General features: G+C 36.3%; 1 protein-coding gene across 1 annotated transcript in view; it reads left to right on the top strand.

The window, feature by feature from the left end:
• The window catches only part of Nrg3 (neuregulin 3), a 1,019,685-nt gene that overhangs the window by 408,419 nt on the left and 586,395 nt on the right, over positions 1-24,871 (top strand). The window contains exon 4 of the mRNA XM_048801779.1: positions 19,576-19,705. Coding sequence (XP_048657736.1) covers positions 19,576-19,705 — 130 coding nt within the window. The remainder of the gene's footprint in view (positions 1-19,575; positions 19,706-24,871) is intronic.

Genomic DNA, 24,871 nt, shown 5'->3' on the forward strand with positions numbered 1-24,871 from the left:
TAGAGAGAACGTATGTTACTAAAGCAAAGGCTAGGTTATTTTTAGATCTCTTGTCATACCAAAAGTGACTCTAAAGAATGAGGCTAAATTTATTGACCACATAGGACATTCAGTCTTGTTCCTTCACAGTAGTAACGCCTCAGGTACATGACATTTCTGGCTCTAAAACCAAATGTCTAATGTGCTTTCACCTTGGCAATGTCACTTAGCTTCCTTTCCTAATCTTTCGTTGAACATCATCAGGTAAATAGACTCCTGGAAGCCAAGAGTGACAGCTGTAGAGGACTCCTCATGAGCCACCATCACAGGAAGCTGGAGGCCTGTGCTCCCACTCTAGGCTTCTGTCTCTGTGCTTCCTGGCCTTGAAGCTGTAGACCAAGGGCTACCCAGCCCACCCCACTTCCTGAGCCACACTGAGTATCTGCAGTTATCTTGAGGTATAGATCCCTTAGCATCCATTGAGTCTTTTTTTTCCCACTTTCCTGATGATATTTTGTTACAGCAGTGAAGATTTGTATCCATGAATATTTTCCACATTTGGTATTGTTTCCTAAATATACAAATAATAGTGGGAAATACCTTAATAAGGAACCCCAGTTTAGGTACCATTTTAAGGATATACTTTTTTAGGCTGATAGTATATATATATATATATATATATATATATATATATATATATATANTATATATATAGATAGATAGATATTTAAGCTAATAGCATATATATATATGTGTGTGTGTGTGTGTGTATATATATATATATATATATATATATATATATATATTAGGCTAAAAATACTATTAGCCCAAATATACAAAGTATACTATTATGTATATGTATATATACATATATATGTATATTACATATACATATATATTACATATATAGATACACACAAATGTCATACATTATATAAATGTATAAATATGATAGCTTCTGAAGAGTTAGTGGTATCTGTAAAATACATTATGGAAATGCTGAACAAATTTAAAGAAAAAGCATTATGAAAAATTATATTCAGTTATACAACCCTTAGACAGTTGTTAACTGCTTTGCTATATTTTTTCATGTATGTTTGCCATATTTACCATACTTTCCTCATAGTCGTGAATACATAATTACATTTTCATCTTCATTATTTAATATATTATAATCAAGTTTATAGTCAAGTTAACAGCTGCTTCAGAATCATCACCTTTTATAACTTCATACAGTCCCACATGTGGCTCCAATATAGATTAATCATTCCACTATTGGGATGTGTGCCACATTCTACTCTATCATCTTTAAATAATTTAACAATACACATCTTTAAATAGGGTCATAGTTTTCTATATTAATGCTTGTTTTCCCTAGACATATAGATAGCTAGCTCAAAAACTGGGACCAGTTTTAAGCCTTTTGATAAACAATATTTTTCCTAACCATTGCCCTATCTGGCTTCACCAAATACTTAGGTGTCAATGCAAGTTTGTCCATCTGGTTTTCTAAGTAGTCAACATAAATAACTACCACGATTACATCTGAAGTATAGTCATATACATTGGTGTTCTTAGCATAATTTATAATTCTCTTAAAATGGCATTGCTAATGACCTCAATAGCCATGATTGAGGGAATAATTCTGTTGCCCACTCCTTCCCTTAACTTTCTGTTTTTGGCCATCCACTGGTCTTGCCTGTATTTTCGACTAAACAACAACCCAAACTCATCTATTGTTTTCTACCTTTTGTATTTACTGAAAAGAAATCTCATTATCTGCAAAGATTGTACTTGAAAAATAAAAGCTTGATCAATTGTTATTCAATGACTTGAGAGCTGGACTCATCTCTGTTCACTGCTGACTTGAGGATTTATCTCTGTCCCATGCAGCCTGGTAAATGCCCTGCTGCTACTGGCTGTGTCCAGGAATACTTGCTAGACTTTGTCACTTTTTGTCTATGCTTTTTTCTCCAACACCTTCCCCTCCCTTCACCTGTCTCTTTCTCTATTCTTCCTCTTGACCTGGCACTTGTGCTAATAGAAGGGATTTTGTAGCCTCCTAGGCTATTTATGTAAAAGGAACTAATACAGGTTAAGTGCTATTTTTAACAGCCTCTGAATTTTGCAAAAGGCTTTAGTTCTCTGCTACTTTATGTACCACGTATTAACATTCCTTGATGCAGCAGACCCATAGGTTTTGCTTTAGCTCAGCGTTTCCAAAAATGTGCTTCTATGGAACTGAAATTTCAAGGGGAGCCACAAAGAATCCCACAGTCAAATAATCTGTAAAATGGTGCTTCCTAAATGCCCCTCTTGAAATGCCACAGTTCATATGAAGGTTTGGAGACATCAGAAGGAAAAACCATGTTTTAAACTAGCAAGTCCCCACTGAGGACCTGCTTTTCTCCTCTTATTTCTTTTAGCTATATCTGGAGTCATTATTAATTATAAATTATTTGGAAAAAAGTTGCTTTGACAATAAAACTTGTTTAGTGAAGCTTGCCTGGGATTTTACTTCAAGATGAAGATATGAATAAACATAATGTTTCCCATTTTTGGAACTAGACTGTACACAGGTTGATGCTCAGAACTACTGGAATTCCTTGAATGTTTGGAAATTATAATCACTACACACAGAAGTAAGCTGGAGGCTGAGGACTTTGTGTGAGCAAAAGGAGACTGAGACTGAGGCCTGGGCTGGTGAGCTCCATGCTGCTCTCCTGATGGAAAGTCAGTGAATACCCAACACATAGAAGTGGATAACTTTCCAGGCAATTGTTTGTCTACCAGTTGGAATGTTTGAGTTTGATTTATCAGAACAGTGTTACCATGAAGTCATCTCTCATCCAAAGGGAATCATAGGAATGCTTTGAGTACAAGAGAGGGATCATTGATTTCTTTGAAGCCACAGCGCTCTTCCTTTCACAGCTGGGGAACTGCTTTGCTATAAAATAGAATTCCAGTTGGATACAAAATTAATCAGCTTTCACAGCTCTAATTTTTGCCTAAGACACTGTGTCAGAGTGTTTGGTACATGCTGTGTTTGAGCCTAGAAGCCTACGCCTTGCATTTGTGTAGCATCGTGACACTACCAACTGCCTGTTGGAATGCCATGGGAGCAAGGGGACTGGGGAGCAGAGAGTTTCTCTACTGCCATTCTGGATTTTCCTCTTGATTTAATTCAGGAATGACCTTCCCTATCTGGAAGTGACCTTACTGGTTATCTACTCCAACAACCAGTGGCCACTGCAGCCTGTGCTTGTACCACTGCCATGATGGATCCACTATTTTACGGGCAGTCTGGGATTAGATTTTGAATCGTATCCAGGTTTTCTGGAAAGGTTTCTTTCCTGAATAAGAAAAAAAAAGTCTGAATCATGTCTGTATCCTGCATAATATAAATATCATGGGACTAACCAATCAATTTTTTTTTAAATTTTTATGGCTCTAAAGTGATCATTTGTGATATTTTGGTCTCAAATATTGGGAATACCATTTACAGAGAAAAAAACAGACTTTTGTCTGAATTTTAGGCAAACAGGCATCTATATTTATCATAATATCCCCACCATAGCAACAGCAATGAAGCAAAGATGTTTCTTTACTTATATAGGCAACCACACAGAAAGGGTACCCAATAAGGTTTCCAAACATAATGTTTCAGTTTTCTTGACCCTGCTTGCTTAAAGGAAATAGTCTGTTTGCAGACAAGTTTTTGGTTTTGTAACAAAGTGTCATGGGAAAAACATACTCAGTTTATTGATGGTGGTATATGAGTGTCTTTGTTTGATGGCAGTATATGAGGTATATGAGTGTCTTTGTATTTGTTTACATGGCCTGAGACAACAGGGAAGAAAAGATGAGGGAATCATGGTCCTTTCCAAGAAGCTGGTGGACTCCCCAAGGGGAGGTGGGAATGAAAAACACCCACAAAATAAGTGATACACAAGGCAGAGAATGCTGTGTGTTATGATATGAATAGCAGCAAGATTCTGAGGAAGGAGAGGCGGGGGCCAACATTAATGCCAGGTGGGAGCACTGGAGAAGAGTGCAGCTGACAAGACTCTGAGTTGTATGTGGGAAAATGGATGGGACTTAATAGGTGGAGATTACTGAGAGAACATTGCTACATGGGGGCATTTTTCTAGAACATTCCTCAGCATGGGAGAAGGGGCTTTCCAAATGCTGTCATTTTTTATGAACATTTTATTTTGTAACATCTCTGATCACTGTCCATAGCTGAGATTTTTCAGTTTTCTGTGCTTATTTTGTTGGTAGGATTGTTTGTAAATAAATATAACTCAGTAATTTGACCTTTGGGGGTCTTCTTACACCTGTTCAGAGTATCTGCAAGAATTCCTTCCTGGTTTATGTTAACCCTTGTATCGACCTTCAGTATGTGGTGGGACCTCACAATCTATTCTTTCCTTCCCTGGAACAATGTCTTGCCTTGCCCAGGGAGGAAGAAAGTAGCTACAAAGAGAACAAACAGTTGGATGGCTTTGACCTTGTTGTCTGATTGAGGACCCTGGGAAAGCATAAGAGAGAAAAGTGATGGGCTTCTCTATCTGGAGATTGGAAGCTAGAATTCTCTGATCAGGGATGTGTAAATAAGGACAATGCCTTCTATATGAACATTCTCAAAAAATATTTACATTAATTCATTATTCTTTCCCCAAAGCATGAAAGAAATACATGCTGTGCATAAAAAACTTGCCTTTTCAGTGTTCACAGTCTGATGAAGGGGAGAGAAAAACATGTCAACCAGCATTTACAATGCAGTGTGATAAGGACTATGACAAAGGAAACTTGGAATGCTATGTCTTAGAGGGCAGATAAGAGAGACTGCAATAATAGCTCAAGAGGTTGATACCTGAGCCAAGTAAAGATTAGATGGGTGAAAGAGGGGCTTTGTTTTAATACTCATATGCCCTCAGTGAGTGGTGAGTGATTCTGTAAAGAAAATCATATATTCATTCACCTTCATTAGATTTACTTTAAGCAGTTAATTATACTGCATGAACTTATGGATGCATTAAGTGTTTGACACTTTTTTATTTTTACTTTTTAATAAAAACAGGTGGCAGCAGAGCTTGGCCCACATAACATAGTTTACTGACCCCTATTCTACATAAACTAAATCTTATAAATATTCTTCTTGATTAAGTTCAAGAAAATTATGCCAGTACAAGAGAAGAGGAGACATGTAGGGATAGTGTAGAAAAAGAGAGAATCCTCCTCTTTTACAAAATCCTTATGGTGTCCAAGAATTTGTCTACACCCCTCCTCAACAGTGCACATAGAGGAACAGCTAAAACCAATGTAAAGGGAGGGGAGTCTCCTGATTTCCACCAATTTAAATGAAAAATTTGGAAGATTGCTTATTTATTATCTGCACCTTACTTGGAATTTCTGCTCAAAACTCTGTATTCCCTCAGTGATACCATTCCACTACTACCATTTTCTCTATTATTTAAATTATGGAATGATCCACAAACACTTTAATACATAGTTGCTTTCTGCAAATGTAGAGATAAAGGTCGAAAATGAAGAGATAACTACAAATGTTTTGACTTCAGCTTTAATTGCTTTCCAACAGTAACAGAGAGTGGACCAATTTTCTCAAAACAATATTTGTTCTGTAACAAAGGTCTAGGAGTAAAGTTTTGTCAATAAGTCAAGGAGCTTTGGGGAAGTACCTGATAGGTTTTTCTTCTTTCTTTCTCAGATGGTTTATAAAGGTATAACATGAAATCAAATGTGATTTGTATATAGAATCTAAAATATTGGGGCTGGGGTTGTGGCTTAGTGGTAGAAGGCTTGCCTAGCATGTGCAAAGTTCGATCCTCAGCACCACATAAAAATAAATAAATAAAATAAAGATATTGTGTCCAACTACAGCTAAAAAATAAATATTTTAAAATATTGAGCCATATTTGTCTGTCTTCTTTTACCTATTATCAAACTGAAAACATAAAAGAGGGGTTATAGAAAACAAAGACTAGCTGCTTAAAACCACTAGTCGATTTTGTGCATGGGTTGATGTGCTTGTTTGAATGTTTTGTATAAATGGAATCGTATAATATAAAGCTTTATGTCTGTCTTCTTTCAACAAAAACGGTTTCAAGGTTTACTCAGGCTGTACTATAGTCTGCTATATACATAAACCACATTCTTTATCCATTCATCAAACTTGCTAGACAATTGAGTTGCTTCTACTTTTTGGTTACTATGAATACTGCTTCCATGAACATTTGTATCCAAGTATGAGCATTTGTTGTCAGTTCTCTTGGACAGGGAGTGGAATTTCTGGTTAACATTTGAAGAACTGTCAAACTATTTCCACAACAGTTGCACAATTTGACTTTCCCACCAGGAGAATACAAGGATTCTGATTTTTCCACATCCTTGCTAACAACACTTATTATTGTCTGTCTTAATGGGTATGAGGTGGTATCTCATTGTTCTGGTTTCCTTTCACATAAAGTCTATGCGTTTTGAGCATCTTTTCATGGGATTATAGGACATATGAATTTATTCTTTGGAGAAATGTCTATACAAGTGGAAAGGAAAGTTTTAAATGAGGAAAGATAAAAATAAGATTGATATTTCCTGGATGCCTATAATGCATTACTGAATGCATTAAGTTATTTTGGCTCATACAAATTGAGTAATCATAATTTGTAACATTTTATAAATAAAAGAGAAATTAAGAACTTACTGGAAACAAGAAAATATCACTGTTCCAAGAGTCAAACAAGATTCATAGACATTTCCTTTGTGTCACACACAGTCCAATTATCCATTGCTTGTCTACATTCTCACAGACCAGTAAGATAGCTATGACTGAGTGAAGCATAATATTCATCCCTCTCCTTTCTAGCAAAACCAACCAACCAACCAACAAAAAGATAATAATATTAAATGTTTGAGCAATAATACAGATAAGCCTCAATTCTCTTTCTGAAGTCAATGTGATGATAAAGTAAGGTCAAAGTTGTACATGTATGATGTCTTCACATATATAAGAGGGTCTCCCATTCTTTGCTATTTACTAGCAAATGGGAAATCTATGATATTCCCTGTGAAGGGTTTCTTTATATTTAATAGTCCTAAAGTCCCTTTAGTGTCTCCAAATAAGCACTGAGAGATCAGTAGGCACACTGTGTTAGGAAAATATTTGCCGTCCATCTCCCCTGTCCTGTACTTAGCAGAGTATGAATGACACATGGCAGGGATGTGTGCCTGGGAGTTCCTTGAGGGTAGCCACATGTCAGATCATTTCTGAACTGATTTCCTCACCTCCAACCCTGGCCTTAGTGGAGGACTCAGCAGTCTTATAGTAAAAATTCAATGATAGATTGCTAAATAGATAAATGACTTTAATGGCATCATATGGATACACTACAGAAATATATAAATAGGTGATGCTTAATAAATATACTCTGACTTAATTAGTATAAGAGAAAGAAATACTTAGTGCCAAGCACTGTGTAAGACCCATTTCTATGTACTCTGGATGGATTATGTTTTAATATACTCCATTCATTCATATTCAACACACCAATAAGTAGTAAAACTGCAATGCAAAACCAAATCTACAAAAGTAGATTACAAAGCTTTATGTTAGATTTAGGCCCAGGCACATTTAATTTCAGATGCTGAGATCAAAGCACAGAGACCCAAAGGGTTACTAAGAAAAAGGCCTTTTCCCCTTTTGGCTTAGGATGGAGCAACATTGTCAGTAAGAAGATGAACAGGCCTGCAAAGGCTGAGACTTTTTAAGAGACTTTTTTTTTAAGAAAGGGAAAGTATAATGTATCCAATATTTTATGTGAGGACAGTTGGAGAACAATGTAATTGTTTCCTAATCTGATTGCACATCCCTAAGACCTGGATGTTGTCAAAATGATAAATAACTTGGTGACTGAATAAATTTGAGATTGTTTGTTTTAAATAAATGTGGCATTTTGGGGGTGGGGGTTAACAGTGCATTATTGATTTCCTATATATATATTTTTTAAAATATTTTTTAGGTGTAGATGGATACAACAGAATGCCTTTATTTTTATGTGGTGCTGAGGACTGAACCTGGGTCCCGCCCATGCAAGGCAAGCACTCTACTGCTGAGCCACAATACCAGCCCCAATTTCCTATATTTTTAATAAGAAATTTTATTTTCTTTTAAGTGTCTTCAGCTTTCAACTCTTTTTCTGACTTTCAGTGTATTTCTTGTGTCTCTTAACATTTTCTCAGTCTTAATACTTGTGATGCATGCTCACCTTTCCTTCCCTCTTTATGTGAACTTAATTTGCCATCACATCTGGAATTTCTTTATCTCTGTTATGTGCCTAGAAATATGCTAGTTGGGGTAAGGACTGGGGTGCAAGGTGGCTTGACAACAATATTTGCAACTGAGTGACTATTACTTGTTTATACTCATTTAATATAATTTTCACAATATTTACAGTCTACTAGATTGAGTGTTCACTAGTGTCTCTTTGACAGTTTCTTTTGAAAGCTTTTTTTGATTGATTGCCTTTTTCTTAATGCCCTGATTTATAGACAAAATACCAAGAATTTTTTCTACTTCTACTATGACACTTGACACAATTAGCACACATTCAAAGAAAACATAGGTTTAAATCTAGGCCCATGTAGCTGCAAAACTAATGCCTTCTTCATGCCCCATACACAGAAGGGAAGATTGAAATTCTGAATTCCAAAATAAAGGATGCAACTACAGTCTATGGAGGTATAAAATAAGACTTTAAATAATTAAAGTGAGGGGTGTTCAGTTTTCTGAAAGATTTTTGAGAATCATAGAGAAAGCAATAAAAATTCCAAGTCTTTGTTTTATTTTTGTACCCACCTGCTCCCAATACCTGCCTCTTGCAGTGTTTCAGTATGTTCTTAGAAAAATAGTGTTGGGTGGATGAGTGGAAAAATGTATAGATTATACTAAAATAGTGCCCTAAATTGCTCTTATGATTACTTACAGTAGAGAGACCAAGAGACTGTTTGGCAAGGAGGGGCTCAAATATACTCACCTAAAAGAGTCCAAAACTCAGCTCAGGTAGAATCACAGAGTGCTAAAGAGTGTTCATTAAGGAACTGAGTTCCTGTGTCTTTTCCCCTGTTTCCAATGAAGAGCTATGAAATTCTAAGAATAGTACATGATTCTTCCAAGCTTCAGTTTCTTTTCTATAAAGTGAAAATAATACTTACACCTGATTAATAGGTTCATTCCAGGCTTTATTATTCGATTCTGACTTCTACAGTCTCTATTATCCCAGTTTGAATTGTTAAAACTACAAGCATTAAATACAGATTTAGATCACAGATAGCCGAAAGTTTCCTTAATTGTATCAACTGTTAAAATAACTGTATTGATTTTATTTTAGTTGGTAAATAACTGGTGCTCAAACCCTTCTGAATGATGCCCTCCATTGCCATCTTGGATACCCTGTGCCAGGTTTTCCAGATATCCTTAGTATTAATCCAGGTACCAGAGTGTTAACATCTGTTCACATATGGGGCCATCAGGACTCTGCTTTTTTTTTTTTAATGGACACACATTTATTCCAATTAAAGCTGTCATTTCCATAGCACTTAGTAAATATTTTGAATATTTGCAGGCAAGAAATTTGAATAAGGAGAAAGTTTTTGAGTAAACAATTATATAAATGTTTATAAAAATAAACTTTATTTTCAGCGGAACCTATTACATCAAACAAAAACATAAGCTGGATTATTAGTCTGCCTCAGATCCACTCACATAAGCACCAATATGTTTTTTCATTATTTATCTCTAGATATGTCATTACTGATAGGGATCTGCAAGATGGTGTTTACCTTATCCTGCTAAAGGTATATGTGAGCCTGGGGTGTTAGGATAATCATCATTGTTATAACCATTATGATAGTTATTCACTCAGAAAGCATGCATTAAGCATCCACTATATGTTAGGCCCTGGGATAAATTATGAGGATGCAGAGATGGCCTTGCTGCAGTAACCTTGATGGTTACTACAAAAAATCATAATCTAGTTTGGAAAGAGGTGGTGAACAAACTCCTAGGCAGTCTCGTAGCATTTTAGAGTGATAATCATAGCATTAGGGACAGTGGAGCTCTGAATTCTGCCAGCTCCTTCTAACTTGAGGAGTTGGGAAAGACTTCATTAGGGACTTAGATTTTATGTATATCTCAATCAATTAGAATGTCTTTTGCTAGGCAGAGGCATATAGCTGGGTCTGTGAGGTAAAAGGAATAACATGTTTAAATTTGCAGAGTCTTAAAGAAGCCTGAAAGTTTCCAATGTTGGGAACATAAGAGGAAGACCAAGATGTGTAGCCCTGATGAACCTTCTCTTTTCAACTTGTGTGGGGAAATGTAGAATGAGCTGGAAAGCATTAAGTTTGTGTAATGAAGGCACAATGGAGTTGTAGGCACAGGGTAAAATGAGCTCAGATGTGCTTGTTAGGTTAATGTGTAAGCTCATGACTGGTTGGAATCCAGTTGTGGGGAAGATTTTGGCAAATGTTCAAGGGGTTTCATTCATAGTATGTCACATAAAGGTTAATCTGGTAGATGAAGATGTCACAGAGCATGAAACCCTGTCCCCAACATGGGTAGCGATCCTATTGTGAAAGACATTCTTACATGAGAAATCAAGACCCAATTAGAAATATGCCCAGAGAACAGGCTATCAAAGGGAAAGTTGTGTAATTCAGATTTGCAATGACATCTCATTAAAATCCCCCAATGCACCCAACTTGGAGGACAACCTCCAACCAGAAGTCTGTCAGCTAAGCTCTCTCCACTCTGGAGAAGTTTAAATAGCCCCTGCCAACGTAGTCTCAGAGCTCTTTTCTTTGGATCTCAAGCTTGGCCAGTCACCTGCTATTTCCTTCACTGAAGGTATTGGGGTTTTTATGTACATTCTGCTGCTCTTCTATAGGCAAGGTGATGTTTTAAAAAGTGTTAAATTGTCCTACTGGCAGCCAAATCCAAATGAGAAAACATGATATTCAGTCAAGATACTCTCTGTGTTTGGAACCAGAGACAATACTACTTTGCTAGGTATCCCCCCTTCTGACCAAGGTTACTTCTACTTCTTTGCCAATCACAAACCTACTGGAATCCTCCTGTATCCTCAGTTTTCAATCTGGTTGGTCACCAAATTGTCTCTACTTCTTCATAGCATCTATTCCATATGCTATGTACCCTTGCTGTCCCAAGGGGTAACTCAGCATGTGGCATAGTTAACTCAAATTCCCTAGCAAAGCTCTTAGATGAAACAAAATCTCTATGGGTATAATAAAAATCTCACTTACTCTAGGTAAATTCTAAAGTCCAGGGTTAGTATAAGATATTCATTCTGTAGACATTAATTAAATAATTACTGGGTGACAGGTGATGGGTTAGTTAGTAAGAGCACAGCTCCTCTTCACTCCCCACCAAATAAAAAATGTTTGTATCTTCCAACAGAAGTTCATGGTCTATGAATGTACATAAAACCCCCAACAACTGTGGCTTGTTAGCTGAATATGATGTTTGTTCATTTGGATTTGGCTGTCAGTAGGACAATTTTCCACTTTTTACAAATATCACCTTGCCTATAGAAGAGCAGAAGAATGTACATAAAAACCCCCAAAACAGTGGCTTATATACTGATACAAATAATAAAAGTTATTATTTTTCATAGGAAATCTGAGAATAATCCCAGAGTCAGGCTCGGTTTCGTTAAATTTTACCAAATCAATCAAAGTCCAAACTTCCCAGACACATGAGTTATCTGTAGTTTAAGACCATGTGTAGGTGTCAAAATGTCTTTGACTGAAAAAATGAAAGACAGAAAGAGGAAAAGAATAGGAGGTGACCTAAATGGGAAAGGGGCCTAAGACAAGAAAGACTCCACTTGGCAACTCAGACAGAGAGTTTTATAGAGAAAAAAAACATCTAATGGAAATTTATTTTTTTGCTAAATTTGTCTCTTCCTTCTCATATGTGCTCTGGATGACATCTTTAGTGACTGTGAGAATCTGTGGAGTCCTGGGTAGCACCCTGCAAAAGGGAGCATACACAAAGGCCTCAGATTATGGGGCATTTGAACAACTGTGGCTTGTATATTGAAGTGAAGTGAAGCAGCCATTATGTAAGAGAGAACCACAGAGAGCGAGGGCTTAGGAAGATTTTGGTTCTTATCATAAAAACCAGGAAAAGCCACTACATGGTTTTCTACATGGAAATGACCAATCATTTGTTTTCTATACATATTATGCAAACTGATTTTAATGTGGATAATTCATTTTAGGGTGCAAAACGTGTGTAGATAGGCCTGGAAGAGGTACTAGTCCAGGTGGGATAAGATGGAAAATAGTAAAAAAAATGTATTTAGAAGCTAGAGTCAATAATATTTGATTATTGTACATGGAAAATCAAGGAAAGATGGCTATTAGGCTTCTGGCATACACAATGGGGCCAAACAGGTTTGTGGAGGAAGAACAAGAGTTGTTCCCAACAAGTTAATTTTGAGGTATAGTTGGGATGGTCACCAGTAGGGGAGGGTAGACAGTCTGGAATTCTGAGAAAATTATGGGCTTGTAGTGTGAATCTGAGAGTTATTGGCATGTAGATGATAACAATCATCCAGAACAGCTGATTCTCTTCACCTCTAGGGTTTCTAATGTGGTAGTTCTGGGATGAGGTTTATGCTGGCTCACATATGATCCTGACATTACTGGTTTGAGGACCTCACTGCAAATAGCAATGACTAAGAGAATAAGTAAAAGAACAGAAACAAAAAAGTGACCTTTGTGAAGCACCATAGTAAAGCAAATCCAACTGTGTTGGTTTAACTCCACAAGTTAACAGCTAAGAGTCATGAGGCCTTGGGCCAAGGACATAAACTCCCTAAAATTCACTTTCCCCATTTGTAAAATAAGGAGAGTAAATAATAGCACAAAATCATAGTATTCTTTGAAGGCCTAAGAGGTAGATAATGAAAAAAAATGCTTATCAAGATGCAGAGTATATATTAGGAATTATTTGAAAACCAATCCTTTAGTCATCTGGTATTTGAATATAAATTAGGTGAGACTAAGGTGGCAAAAGTCAAGGATCAAGAGAAAAATCCAGAATATGTCATAATATATATAGCTAATAAAAGAAGTTTTTCTCAGGAAGTCAGAAATTCTTAAAGAGAATTCTTTAGAGAATTCCAACAAGATGAGAAAATAAGAAATTCAACCCCCATTGTATTTAGAATTAGGTGGTAACACAGAATGGGCCCTTCCAGAAAAGTGATGTGGAAAGCAATCACATGATGTTTATGAAGAATACAGCACAAAATTTAGCACAAGCTGAGGGCTCCAGTAACTGTAGCTGCTGCTACTACCATTGTGAGAGAAAGCAGTTTGTAAATGAATGCTAGAAATATATTCCTCTTCAGTATGCATTCTACAGTTCCAAAATAAACTCATTCCTGTTGAACAAACTACACCCTGCACAGGTTTATTTAAGATGAAACCATTTTTAAAAGCAGTATTTCCAGCTGAAAGATGGCAGGAATATCTACAAACTTAACAAGGCCCCCCTCTACATTTGTAGCAAGAATTGATGGCTCTAGGGGTATATCAAGAGCTGTCAGTCCTCACAGCAGTCTCACGACTCAATTGAACTCTCAAATTTCTTTCTCAATGGTCCCATTTCTCTCTTGCCAGGGAGTGAACAATTGTCTAATCTCTGGCACTGGAGAGAAAGCAGTCTTTGGCCCCTGCCAGCTGAGAATTTTTTTTTTCTCTCTCTCTCTTTAAAATGCCACTAGGTTTTTATTCCAGTTTTCCTTGACCATTAAATATTTTGTAAGTCAGACTAATGCTCCAGGGGTGCCTGAAGAATAGTAATTTCAATAAGAAATTCTAATATATTGCATCCCATTTCATTTACACTGTTGCCTCAGAAGAGGGTGCTGGAGTCTGTGAACATATTTAAATGTCTTCAGACCTGCAAAGGTATTTCACAAATCCTAAAAGCTTTTAAATGACATGACCAGATTCTGAACTTTTCTTAGAAAATTGTCACATCATTAACTCAGTGGGAAAAAAAGAAAATGCTGAGGAATCTGACATTTGTGAGCCAGGAGTGTAAAAATTTATTTAGGGTCTTCTCTGTGCCTTAGCATTTTTCTTCCTTAGGTGATCTTCCTCTTCTTTGCCAATTGAATCACATATATTCAAGATCCAGCTTCAATGACAATCCTTTGGGATGCCTTCCTAGATAACTATAGCCCGAATTAAGTTCTCCTTTTCATTGGCTACCTACTGCAATTATTATCTATAATAGCCAATTTAGCACTCTTGTTCCTCCAACAAAATATGGATTCCCACAGTGTTCAGCTTTGTGTTGGAGACTTAGAGAGCCTGCAGAAGTAATATTCAGGTTCAACTCAGTACATAAGGGGAAAACCAGTCATCATAGTATTCATTAGTAAATTAACTCCCATTGCAAAATCTGCAGGGATTTCTGTCTTTCAGCCTTACATTTCTTTTCCATTTTGCCTTTAATGAATTAACCACCACAATGTCCCACTGTGCGTTTAATTACTGTACTGATTGCTTACTATGTATGCTACATGGTGTGGAAAGAATACAGAAGTTAAAAACAAAGTACTCTCCCTGACCTCCCTGGAAAGAGAGACCAAAACCCATTAAAAAAAATAAAGAAGAATACACAGTAAACTACACATAATAAGTGCCAGATGAGTGGTCCAGATAATTGCATAGCTCAAGTGGCCCCAAGTGATGGTGCACTATACCTCAACCAGTGGACTTACTTCTTTCTTAGAGCTAAGCCCTTGACTGCTGATCATGGGGCCTGGAAGGCTCTTCCTTAGCACCATCTCTGCTCATCTTAAACTTCACAATCCTCTATCCTTCATGCCCCTCTCTTTAAAAAACACTTCCTAATTTTTTGTTTGTTTTCCCTCATCCTCCATGCTGTGGAGCTTATCCTTCTATCTATATAAAATCTACATAAATTGCTTTTGAAACACTTCTCACATCCTAACTTCTAAACATTTATTCATGTTCTTTCAGTTTTTTTAAATAGAGATTTCTTTTATGATGATAACAAAAAATATTGCATACTTTGCACCATAAACATTTAGAAAAAAGACTCTGAATAAACAGATTATTCTTCTATAAACATCTATTGTGTGCACCTTCCTGTCAGGGCATGTATAAGACCATGGGAGATGTGGAGGCCTGCTGTCCTCCACAAACACTCATGATCCAATCAGATGGGATATCCATATAGAGGTGCAGGTGGAAAGAGTGATGTCTAATGAAGCACTCTCTAGAGTAAGGAGGAGCCTTGAAAGACAAATGGGGATACATGGCAATACTGACTCACCTAGACCTTCATTCATACAGTTTTTGAAGGCCATTAATAGCTATAATAAATTTACCAAATCATATGTATAGAATAGATATTTGATGGGGCTGGAGTTGTGGCTCAGTTGTAGAGAATCTGCCTAGCATGTATGGCACATTGGGTTTGATTTTCAGCACCACATCTGAATGAAAGAATAAAGGTCCATCAACATCTATAAAAATATTTTAAAAACATAATAAAATAGGTGTTTGATTAAGTACATGACAAAATGGTACCATGTACTCTATACCCAGCTTAATTTATTAGATTATCTTATAGGGTACAGTTTTTAAAAATAAAAACAGGTTTCACAATGTTAGATACATTCATAGGTGAGAACTTTATATCTGATTACTAAGATACCCCAAGGTTGTTCACAGCTACAACTTGGAGTTAGATCTTATTTGTTATTTCATTCCTACAAATTTCCTATGTTTACCCTTCTAAACAGAATACTCAGCTGAATGTATTAGAGCCTGTTGTATTACCTTAGGGGAGGAGAGAAGAATTGCACCTTATATTTAATATTTGTCTTATTTCTTTATTTCAATTTGTGCTATTTAATTTTTGTAATATCTTTTATATGTTAAAGAATAAAGTGTGTGTGTGTGTGTGTGTGTGTGTGTGTGTGTAAATATCTGAGGGTATCAATTATATAAGTATTGGAAGGCATCACCCAACATCCTCACTGTCTCTTTGTTAGACTATGTGTGGTGATAATAGATGGTCTGGCCAAAAGTGATTTGGATATAATATGCTTATTATTTACTTAATAAAAGTCTTAACAGAATAGTGACTTCATTTTCTGTTTCCATCCACAGCTTTGGCATGACTTTCAAGAGAAAATTATCATGTCATGATGAGTGTACCTTACCCTACCCAAAGTCTCTGTGATTTTTGGCATTCTATGTTGAAATGCTTAGGCAAACTCTTTAAGATTTCAAATTTATTGAAACACAGCATATTTCACTTTTATAACATTAAGCTATTCAAAGGGGTAATAATGATGTTTTGTTTGAAACCACTTAAGGCGTTATAAGAGATAAGTATGTGTGTTTTAAATTAATTTCATAATCATCTGAGCTATGGAAATAGAAAATCTGAGCACACGCTAAGCTGCATATCTCTGTGCTCTCCCACCCAGGACTGGCAGAGACATTTGTGTGGGTCTCTGATCCTCTGTAACATTCCAATAACTGGCAACTTGATAGGCGGTAACCACAGTAGACAACCCTTATCAGATGGAAATAATTGATTGTAATTGCTTTGCCATTGTATTGCCTTTGGAGTCTGTAGCTTTTTAAAACCACTGATTATAAAATAAGGATCTCACTTTTTATGCTGTAGGTTATGTTAATGAAAAGCTGTTCTTAAAGGAATGATCAGTGAATATCAATAAATAGATAATAAGAAATTAAAGGAAAAGTTAACTAACTGATCATGAGTTAATGTACTTCAGCAGTCAGAGTAGCAGTGAACTGTGTGGCATTTCATATTGAATATTTTGGTTGGATCTCTTGAATATTAAATATTTCCCAGAGAAAGAGAGATTGATTCTGTGTGGCGGTTTATCACACACTGCCTTGAATAACAGATCTTCACTGTACAGACAATCTCTTAGAAAATGGAAAATGTGTCTGTTTGCAGAGCCTTTGTTTTGTTTCAAAGTATTAACAATCAGATATTTTACACTGAAAAAAAAAAGTTTCCATTGTAACACCATGAAGGAGGATACCAAAAAGTCAATTTGTTTTTTCAATGCTCACAATAAGTGAGGAATATGAGAGTTATATAAATAATCTTAAGGTATTGTTTTTGAAATATTCATTAACATTATACATGTACCAAAACAATAGCATAATTGTAAAGTTGTATCTAATGTTTTGCTTTAAGAGATACAATAACTATTAATAGAGTTGTAATGAGATCTTAAATGACCCCATCTTTCATTCATACCATTTAAATGGTTGGTGATGTTAGGAGGTCAGATTTATTGACAATATTTTTACTGAGCACCAATTCTAATTAGATTTCAACTTCTCTCCTAAAGGAGTTCATAGACTAAAAGGATGGATATGGATAAACTTAGGAACAAACTATTATGGCATTAAATGAATAATGGGAAGCAGGGTTGGGGGAGGCACAGGACAGGAGTAGATCATTCAAGTTCTGAAGGATTTCAGGGTCTCTCCCAGAAAAAAAAATAAGTGGATGAGAAAGAAGTTTGATTCAACAAGAGCAGTGTGACAGAACCTGGCATTTGAGGGGAATACAATAATAGTTGAAAATTAAGTTGTATGTTTGGTATGTTTGGAGTGCAAGAAGTGACCAACGAGATGTCTATCATCCCATTGGCTCGGGGAGGGGGGTGGTGCTGAGGCAGGAGGATTGCAAGTTCAAAACCGACCTCACCAATTTAGCTAGGTCCTAAGCAATTCAGCGAGACCCTGTTTCTAAATAAAATATAAAAAAGTTGCGGGGAAGCTGGGGATGTTGCTCAGTGGTTAAGGCCCCTGGGTTTAATCCCCAGTACTCCTCTAATGCTATAAAAAAGAGAGCAGATAGGCAAAATTACATTAAAAGAAATTAAATTAAAATTAAAAGAAAGCCCATCTTTCTTTGTTTTATTAAGTTATCCTCATGACAGTAATCACTGAGGAATATTTATTTCCTTAAAAATATATTTATTTATGTATTTATTGATTGTGGTGCTGGGGATTGAACACAGGGCTTCACACATGCCAAGTATCCATTCTGCCACTGTATATATCTCAGCCCCACTGAGGACTTTTAGATGTGGGAGAGACTTGAGCAGGTTTCCTTTTAAGATGATTGGTTTCCCATCAGTTTGCATGATAACCAGGGAAGAAGCTCATTGTGACCTATAGTTAGTGAGCTGATTTCCTATGCCATGCTGGTGAACATTATTAGCAATCTAGATCTATAAAAAGGAAATTTAAAAAGCTTATGTTGAATAATTTATTCATCTTTGACTTTTTAAATACATATATTTTCTCTTGACTGTTAAAGTGGAATTGGTGTTAATACTTCAGATGCTGAAAATTCTATAGCTAGAAAAAATGTCTACATATGGTGATAGAATTTGTATCCTATAGATAGTGCATATTTATGGTTAGTTTCATATTTGGAAAGCAGATATAGATGTATAACTTAATTTAAAAATGTAACTGATTATGATTTCAAAAATACATGTTTAAGAGAATGCTAAAAAATGACAATAATTTGGTCCTGTTAAATATTTACCAGAAACATTTTTCACATGTGATTATCTGTTTCAGAATTTGGAACATTTGCATTTTAATTACATAATAAAAGGAGAAAGTGAAAGAATAATTGGCTTAGCTATTAGCCAATTGTAGCTGTAGCTAAAAGAACTCAAAAACTGACATGAGTTTTCTACAGAACAATCACAAAATACATTGATCAGATGTTTAATGATATTTGGCAACAATAAAGCAAAAAAGATGTTGTTTCAATACTTCATACAACACATTTGCTGAAAGTAGATTTGGGTGTTTGGCTCAGGATCAATCAACTTTTACTGTTAATGTGTCCTCAAATGAGACTTCTCTAGAGTAACTCCAATTATTAAAACCCATTGAAGAAATACAGTGGTCCCTTGTCAACCTCAGGGTATTGGCTCAGGAGACTCAATGGATTGGTGTCCAGATGGATGTGCATGCCTCTTGTGTAACATGGAGTAGAGTTTGCATAACATATGCATGCCCCTTTATATACTTTAAATCATCTCTGGATTTTTTTATGATACCAAATACAATGTAAATGGTATATAAATAGATGGTACACTGTATTGTTTAGGTGATGCAACAAGATAAAAAGAAGTGTAGATATGTTCAGTACAGATACAGCTCTTATCTTTCTGAATTTTTTCCATCTGTAGTTGGTTGAATCCCAGGATGTGGAACTTGCAGATATAGAGGGCTGATGAGGACAACTGAACACAGTGGGTTAACTAGCTGTGTTGCTCAGTACTGTTTAGTGTCAATCCTGTTTGTCTCAAGTCCCTGCCATTGTACCCCATACACAGGCCTCGATGCACACATCTGGGCCAGTGACAGGAGCAGTTGGTGTTGGAATGCATGCTGACAGTATTCCCTCTGTGCTCTCCTTGACAGATACAACGACATATTCCACTGAGAGATCTGAGCACTTCAAACCCTGCCAAGACAAGGACCTTGCATACTGTCTCAATGATGGCGAGTGCTTTGTGATCGAAACCCTGACAGGATCTCATAAACATTGTCGGTAAGCCACTGCAGCCGCTGGTTTCAAGGGCTGCCTCTTAGAAAGGATGGACAGAGGTGGAGGATGATGGTGATCTTGGGAATATACAATATCCAGGATGTATAGAGCCCTGCCATTTGAATGGAAATATTGAGAGTCTTAATATGGAAAGGCAAAGGAGATATCTCCTTAACATTCAAGGAAGAAACAAGGGAGAGTAGATGAGGTTAGCTTTAGCTAACCAAATCAAGGAACACTTAGTTTTATATCTGCCAATTTAAAGGGAATAATTTCTTTAGAAGCCTATATTTCTGGCATGGGACTTAAGTTTGTCTCCTTGTACTCAAAAATAATCCTTTCTTGCAAATTTAAGGACCATGGCAAGAAAATCAAACACTTCCTCTTAGGTCTAGAGTCTTGGTGTTTCATGTGAAACAAACCCCAGAGAATGTAACTGTGTCCAGAGAGAACTGCATTTTATTTTGATTCTGCTGTCCTTGATTAATTCCAGTTCTTTTTTTTTTTAACACCTCTTATGATGAAACAATCTCCAGCAAGATGTTGTAAATGAAATCACAGTCCTGTTATGGTCTAGTAGACAACTACTTAAGGAAAATTCCCAGCAGAGATCAGAAAGGTGTTTAATTGGTTTTTAGAGACATAAGGTTATATAATAGCTAAAAATAAAAACAAGTGGAGATAAACAGTTCTCTTGTAGAGACACTGCAGCTTTAAGGCTCAATAGAAGAATCAAATTAACATGCAAAAAAAAAATTCCCATGGAGCTTTTATTTCTGACACGACCCTGGTAATTTGTTTTTCCTTGCAATTGTGTATGCTTCAGTGATCACATATATCCACACCCCTTTTCTTCTCTTTATTTACTCTTCTCATATGACACAGTTATTAAATTAATTATTCTGAATCGTGAAGCATGGAAAATTATGACTTTTCCCCCCTCTTTGTTGCTATTATAAAACTTTATTCCCATGTTGTTTTATTAAGATAGTGCAGAGAAATGCATCTTACAGTTATAGATTAAGAATGTGACAGCAAAACCTGTGTAAGTCCAAGAGCCAGGTGCAGTCCACAGGGAGGACATGTGGCCACAGGGGGCAGCCACACAGGTCTGGAAGAACTGATAAATGATAGTTGTATATCTCAGTAGAAGTTATCATATGTCTCCGGGCACAGTGGTATATGCCTGTAATCTCAGTGACTGAAAAGGCTGAGGCAGGGGAATTATAAGTTCAAGACCAGCCTCAGCAAATTAGCAAGGCTCTAAGCTATTTAGCAAGGCCCTATTTCAAAATTCTAAATAAATAAATAAGTAAAACAAGGCTGGGAATGTGGTTCATTGGTTAAGCTCTGCCTGTGGTTCAATCCCTGGTATTAAAAAAAAGAAAGAAAGAAAGAAAAAGCTTACCATATGTTCTGTATTGGGTCAAATGGTACTGAGGTCTTTATTTCCTTGTTTTTGACATGTGGTTTTCTCTTGACTTTAGCAATGCCATTACGTTTATTCCATTTGCAAATCCTTCACCCCATTCCTATCCATTGTGAACTTGAGTTTGGGATGAAGCTGCATGGGAACTAGTCCTCCCCACATGCCTCTTCTCTTGCCACATGTATTATATCCAACAGGGTACTGGTAGGGAGCACACAAGTGATCTAAGCATCTCAAAGAGAAATGAATGTGGTGCCTTTTCAAAGCCTGATGTCGGTCCAAGGTCTTTCAGACACTCAGCTACCTGTTAATCTTACCTTAGTCAATCAAGTGTGATCAACACATGGAAGAGGGTGTATCCTGTGGATAGGGCTGGTGACCCAGAGGTTCATGTGCTGGAAGTTTGGTTCCTGGTCTGTTGATGTTGAGGTGTTGGAACCTTTACGTGGAAGGTAAGTAGGTCATGGAGGCTCCACCTGCTTGAATGCATTAATGCTGACTTCGAGTGGGTTTGGTTACCTCAAGATCAGGCTGTTATAAAAAGAACAGCCTTGCCATCTCCACTGTCTCTTGCTTCCTTGTTCACATATGCACCCTTCCACATGCAGCTGGTTCCTTCCTGCCTCTCTGCCATAGGGTCATGCAGTCTGGGACCCTCATTGGGATGCTGTCACTGGGATGTTTGGACCTTCTAGTCACCAGAAGTATGACTCAAATTAACCTCTATTTTATGAGTTACCCATACACTCGGATATTTTTTAAAATATTTATTTTTTAGGTGTAGATGGACACAACACAATGCCTTTAATTTTATGTGATGCTGAGGATCAAACCCTGGTCCTACCCATGTTAGGCGAGCGCTCTACCACTGAGCCACAATCCCAGCCCCAAAACTTGGATGTTTTGTTAAAGCAATGCAAAATGGACTAAGGCAGTGGGTAGTAGTCACTTAAAGTTGGACTTCTAATCTTTTGAAGGAAGGGTGATCCATTAGAAGTGTCAGCTAATGTAGTAATTTTCTTTAGTGATGTTTTACTACAGGGGAGAATCAAATCAGGTCCCACCATAATGTGCAGGCCTATAATATTCATCTTTTTCAAAGATGAGTATGCAGACAGGAACAAAATAATTCCTTTTTTCCCAACATATGGCTTTTCTAATTCTTAAGTTGATGGCTGTATTAATAGGGCTGCTATAACCAACTATGACAGACTATGTAGCTGAACAGCAGAAATTTCTTTTCTCACAGTTCTGGAGACTAGAAGTCTATGATGATGGAGTCAGCAGGGTTGGTTTCTCCTGAACTTTTCTTCTCTGCTTATAGATGGCCATCATCTACCTGTGTCTTCTCCTTGTTTGTCCTCTGTAGAATTCTGTGTTCAAATTTGCTCCTATTGTATAGGCACCAGTTAGATTGGCTTAGAGCCCAAACTAATGAACTTATATTGACATAATTACTTCAGTTTAGATCTTTTCTCCAAATATGATCACATTTTTCAGTATTGATTATTAGTACTTTAACATATAGATTTTTTGAGACATAATTCATACCATGATAATATATCTTCAGCCCAGAAAAGGAATCTCTTGCTTTTGTGTGAATGCATGTGCATGTGTAATTTTTGTAACACATACATACAAGCAGATATATATCTGTGGTTTAGCTGAAGTGATGTACATGTGTAATAATTTTCATCTTCTGTCTTCATATTTCTTGCATATTTCAGTTTAGACAACTTGTTATTTAACATACAGTGACAACACAGCTAATCATGACAAAAGACAAGCTTAAGACAGGGTTGGAACTCAAGTAGGTTAATAGATGCCTATAAATCTCCTACTAGTGGTGTATGAATAAATCACACATCACACTTACCCACTATTCATCTCTCAGGCTTTGCTGTGAATAAAAGACACGCATTTGTTCCTACATCAGCCACTTCTAAAAATCCCTGCATAGTTATTAATGTGGCATTTTGTATAGCACTCTATTTAAGTAGTATGTTTCATTCATTCTTCTCCCCTTTGAGAAATGTTTATTTAGGACCTCCTATCACCAAGAGAATGTTGAATAAATACATACAGAAATGAGTTTAAGAATTAAGTAGCAATGCAGTTTGTAACGTGTTTCCAGGAGTGAAATACTTCATCATTAGGAAATAACAAAAAGAAAGCAAAGTGCTTTAAAATGACTGGCATGCTTATGGTGGCATCTTTATGACATATTAGTTACTAGATTATGTTTCAAGCAAAATAAGAAACCATTTAGTATATCAGAGCGGCAATACAATGGCTTGCACATGTATCTAATGTATAGTTTATTTTTCACATGTCACAAAGATTATAAATGAAAATCTGAGAAATTAACACGATGTCTTCTCAATTAAAAAAAATGCATTCCTATGATAAATTGTAAAGCAAATAAAAAAAAACCTGTATTGAATTGTTTCCACACTCAGAAAAGTGACCTTGCTCTGACACATTCCTTTCTCATTGCCCAGGAGGAATAGTGGCAAAGTTTCCAAACTATCTATAATAGAAATCCTGAAAGTACATGTTGAAAAAAAAAAAGACAGTGTTAATTTCAGAAAAAATCAGTGAGAAGGGGATAAGATTTTTCCTTTTATTATTGTCTCATTCTGTATGCACTTTCAATTTTTTCAAAAAAGCACTTATATTATTAATAAATAAAACTATAAAGCAAATGAATAAAAATTTTAAGTGAATTCTAAGGTCATAGCCAGGCACAGTGGCACATGCCTGTAATTCCAGTGGCTCTGGAGGCTGAGGCAGGAGGATCACTGCTCAAAGCCAGCCTCAGCAACTCAGTGAGGCCCTAAGCAACTTAGTGAGATCCTGTCTCTAAATAAAATACAACAACAAAAAAGGGGGGGCTGGGGATGTGGTTCAGTGATAAAGCACCCCTGGGTTCAATCTCAAGTACAAAAATAAATAGAACAATAAGTAAAGAAACAGGGAAAATTGGAAATTTGTTCTTCTGAATCAAAATATATTATGAAGTCATGTATGTCCACATGGCAATTAATAAAAACAGATCCTGGAACTCAGTGAGTCTTAATATAGAACAAGAATGGATTCCTGAGCCAGAAGTAAAACGAGGAAATGAGGGACTGACTATTCAATCAGGCTGCCTATCAGATAATCCAAACCCCAAGTATACTTTGACCTGTCTCTACACATGAGTTGTTCTCAAAGGAGTCAGAAGGTATTGCAGTAAATAAATAAAGCCTAAGGAAAATAAAAGATAAAGTGACATATTTATTTATGTCAGCATTGAAAGCAATTTGTGAGTAAAAAAAGAAGTAATGGAAGGAAAAATTAAGCAACATTGACAGGACATTGTTTTTTGATCTGAACATTTCATACAACATTACCTTTTGTTCTATTTACATTATGTCAGAAACAAAATTATAAGCTAACCTATGAGAAGAATGAAGAACCAATGTGGCAAAGAATTAATATCCAGAAATCACAGCGAATACTGAGGGTAACACTAAAATAAAATCTGAATAGGGAAGTGGCAGAAGGGAAGAATATATTCTTTCCCTAAAAGGGAATACAGGTGACCTATAATATGAAAGATGCATAACATCACAAAGGAATGCAAATGAGGCTTTGGGGATTTGGGTTTTGGGTTCAGGATTTTTTGCATAGGATACATTTATTGATTTTAAGTGAATTCCCATTTTGCTGAGGGTGCAGTGAAACCTCTCATTCTA

The sequence above is a fragment of the Marmota marmota genome, unplaced genomic scaffold (genome assembly GCF_001458135.2).
Source record: "Marmota marmota marmota unplaced genomic scaffold, marMar, whole genome shotgun sequence".
Classification (NCBI taxonomy): domain Eukaryota; kingdom Metazoa; phylum Chordata; class Mammalia; order Rodentia; family Sciuridae; genus Marmota; species Marmota marmota.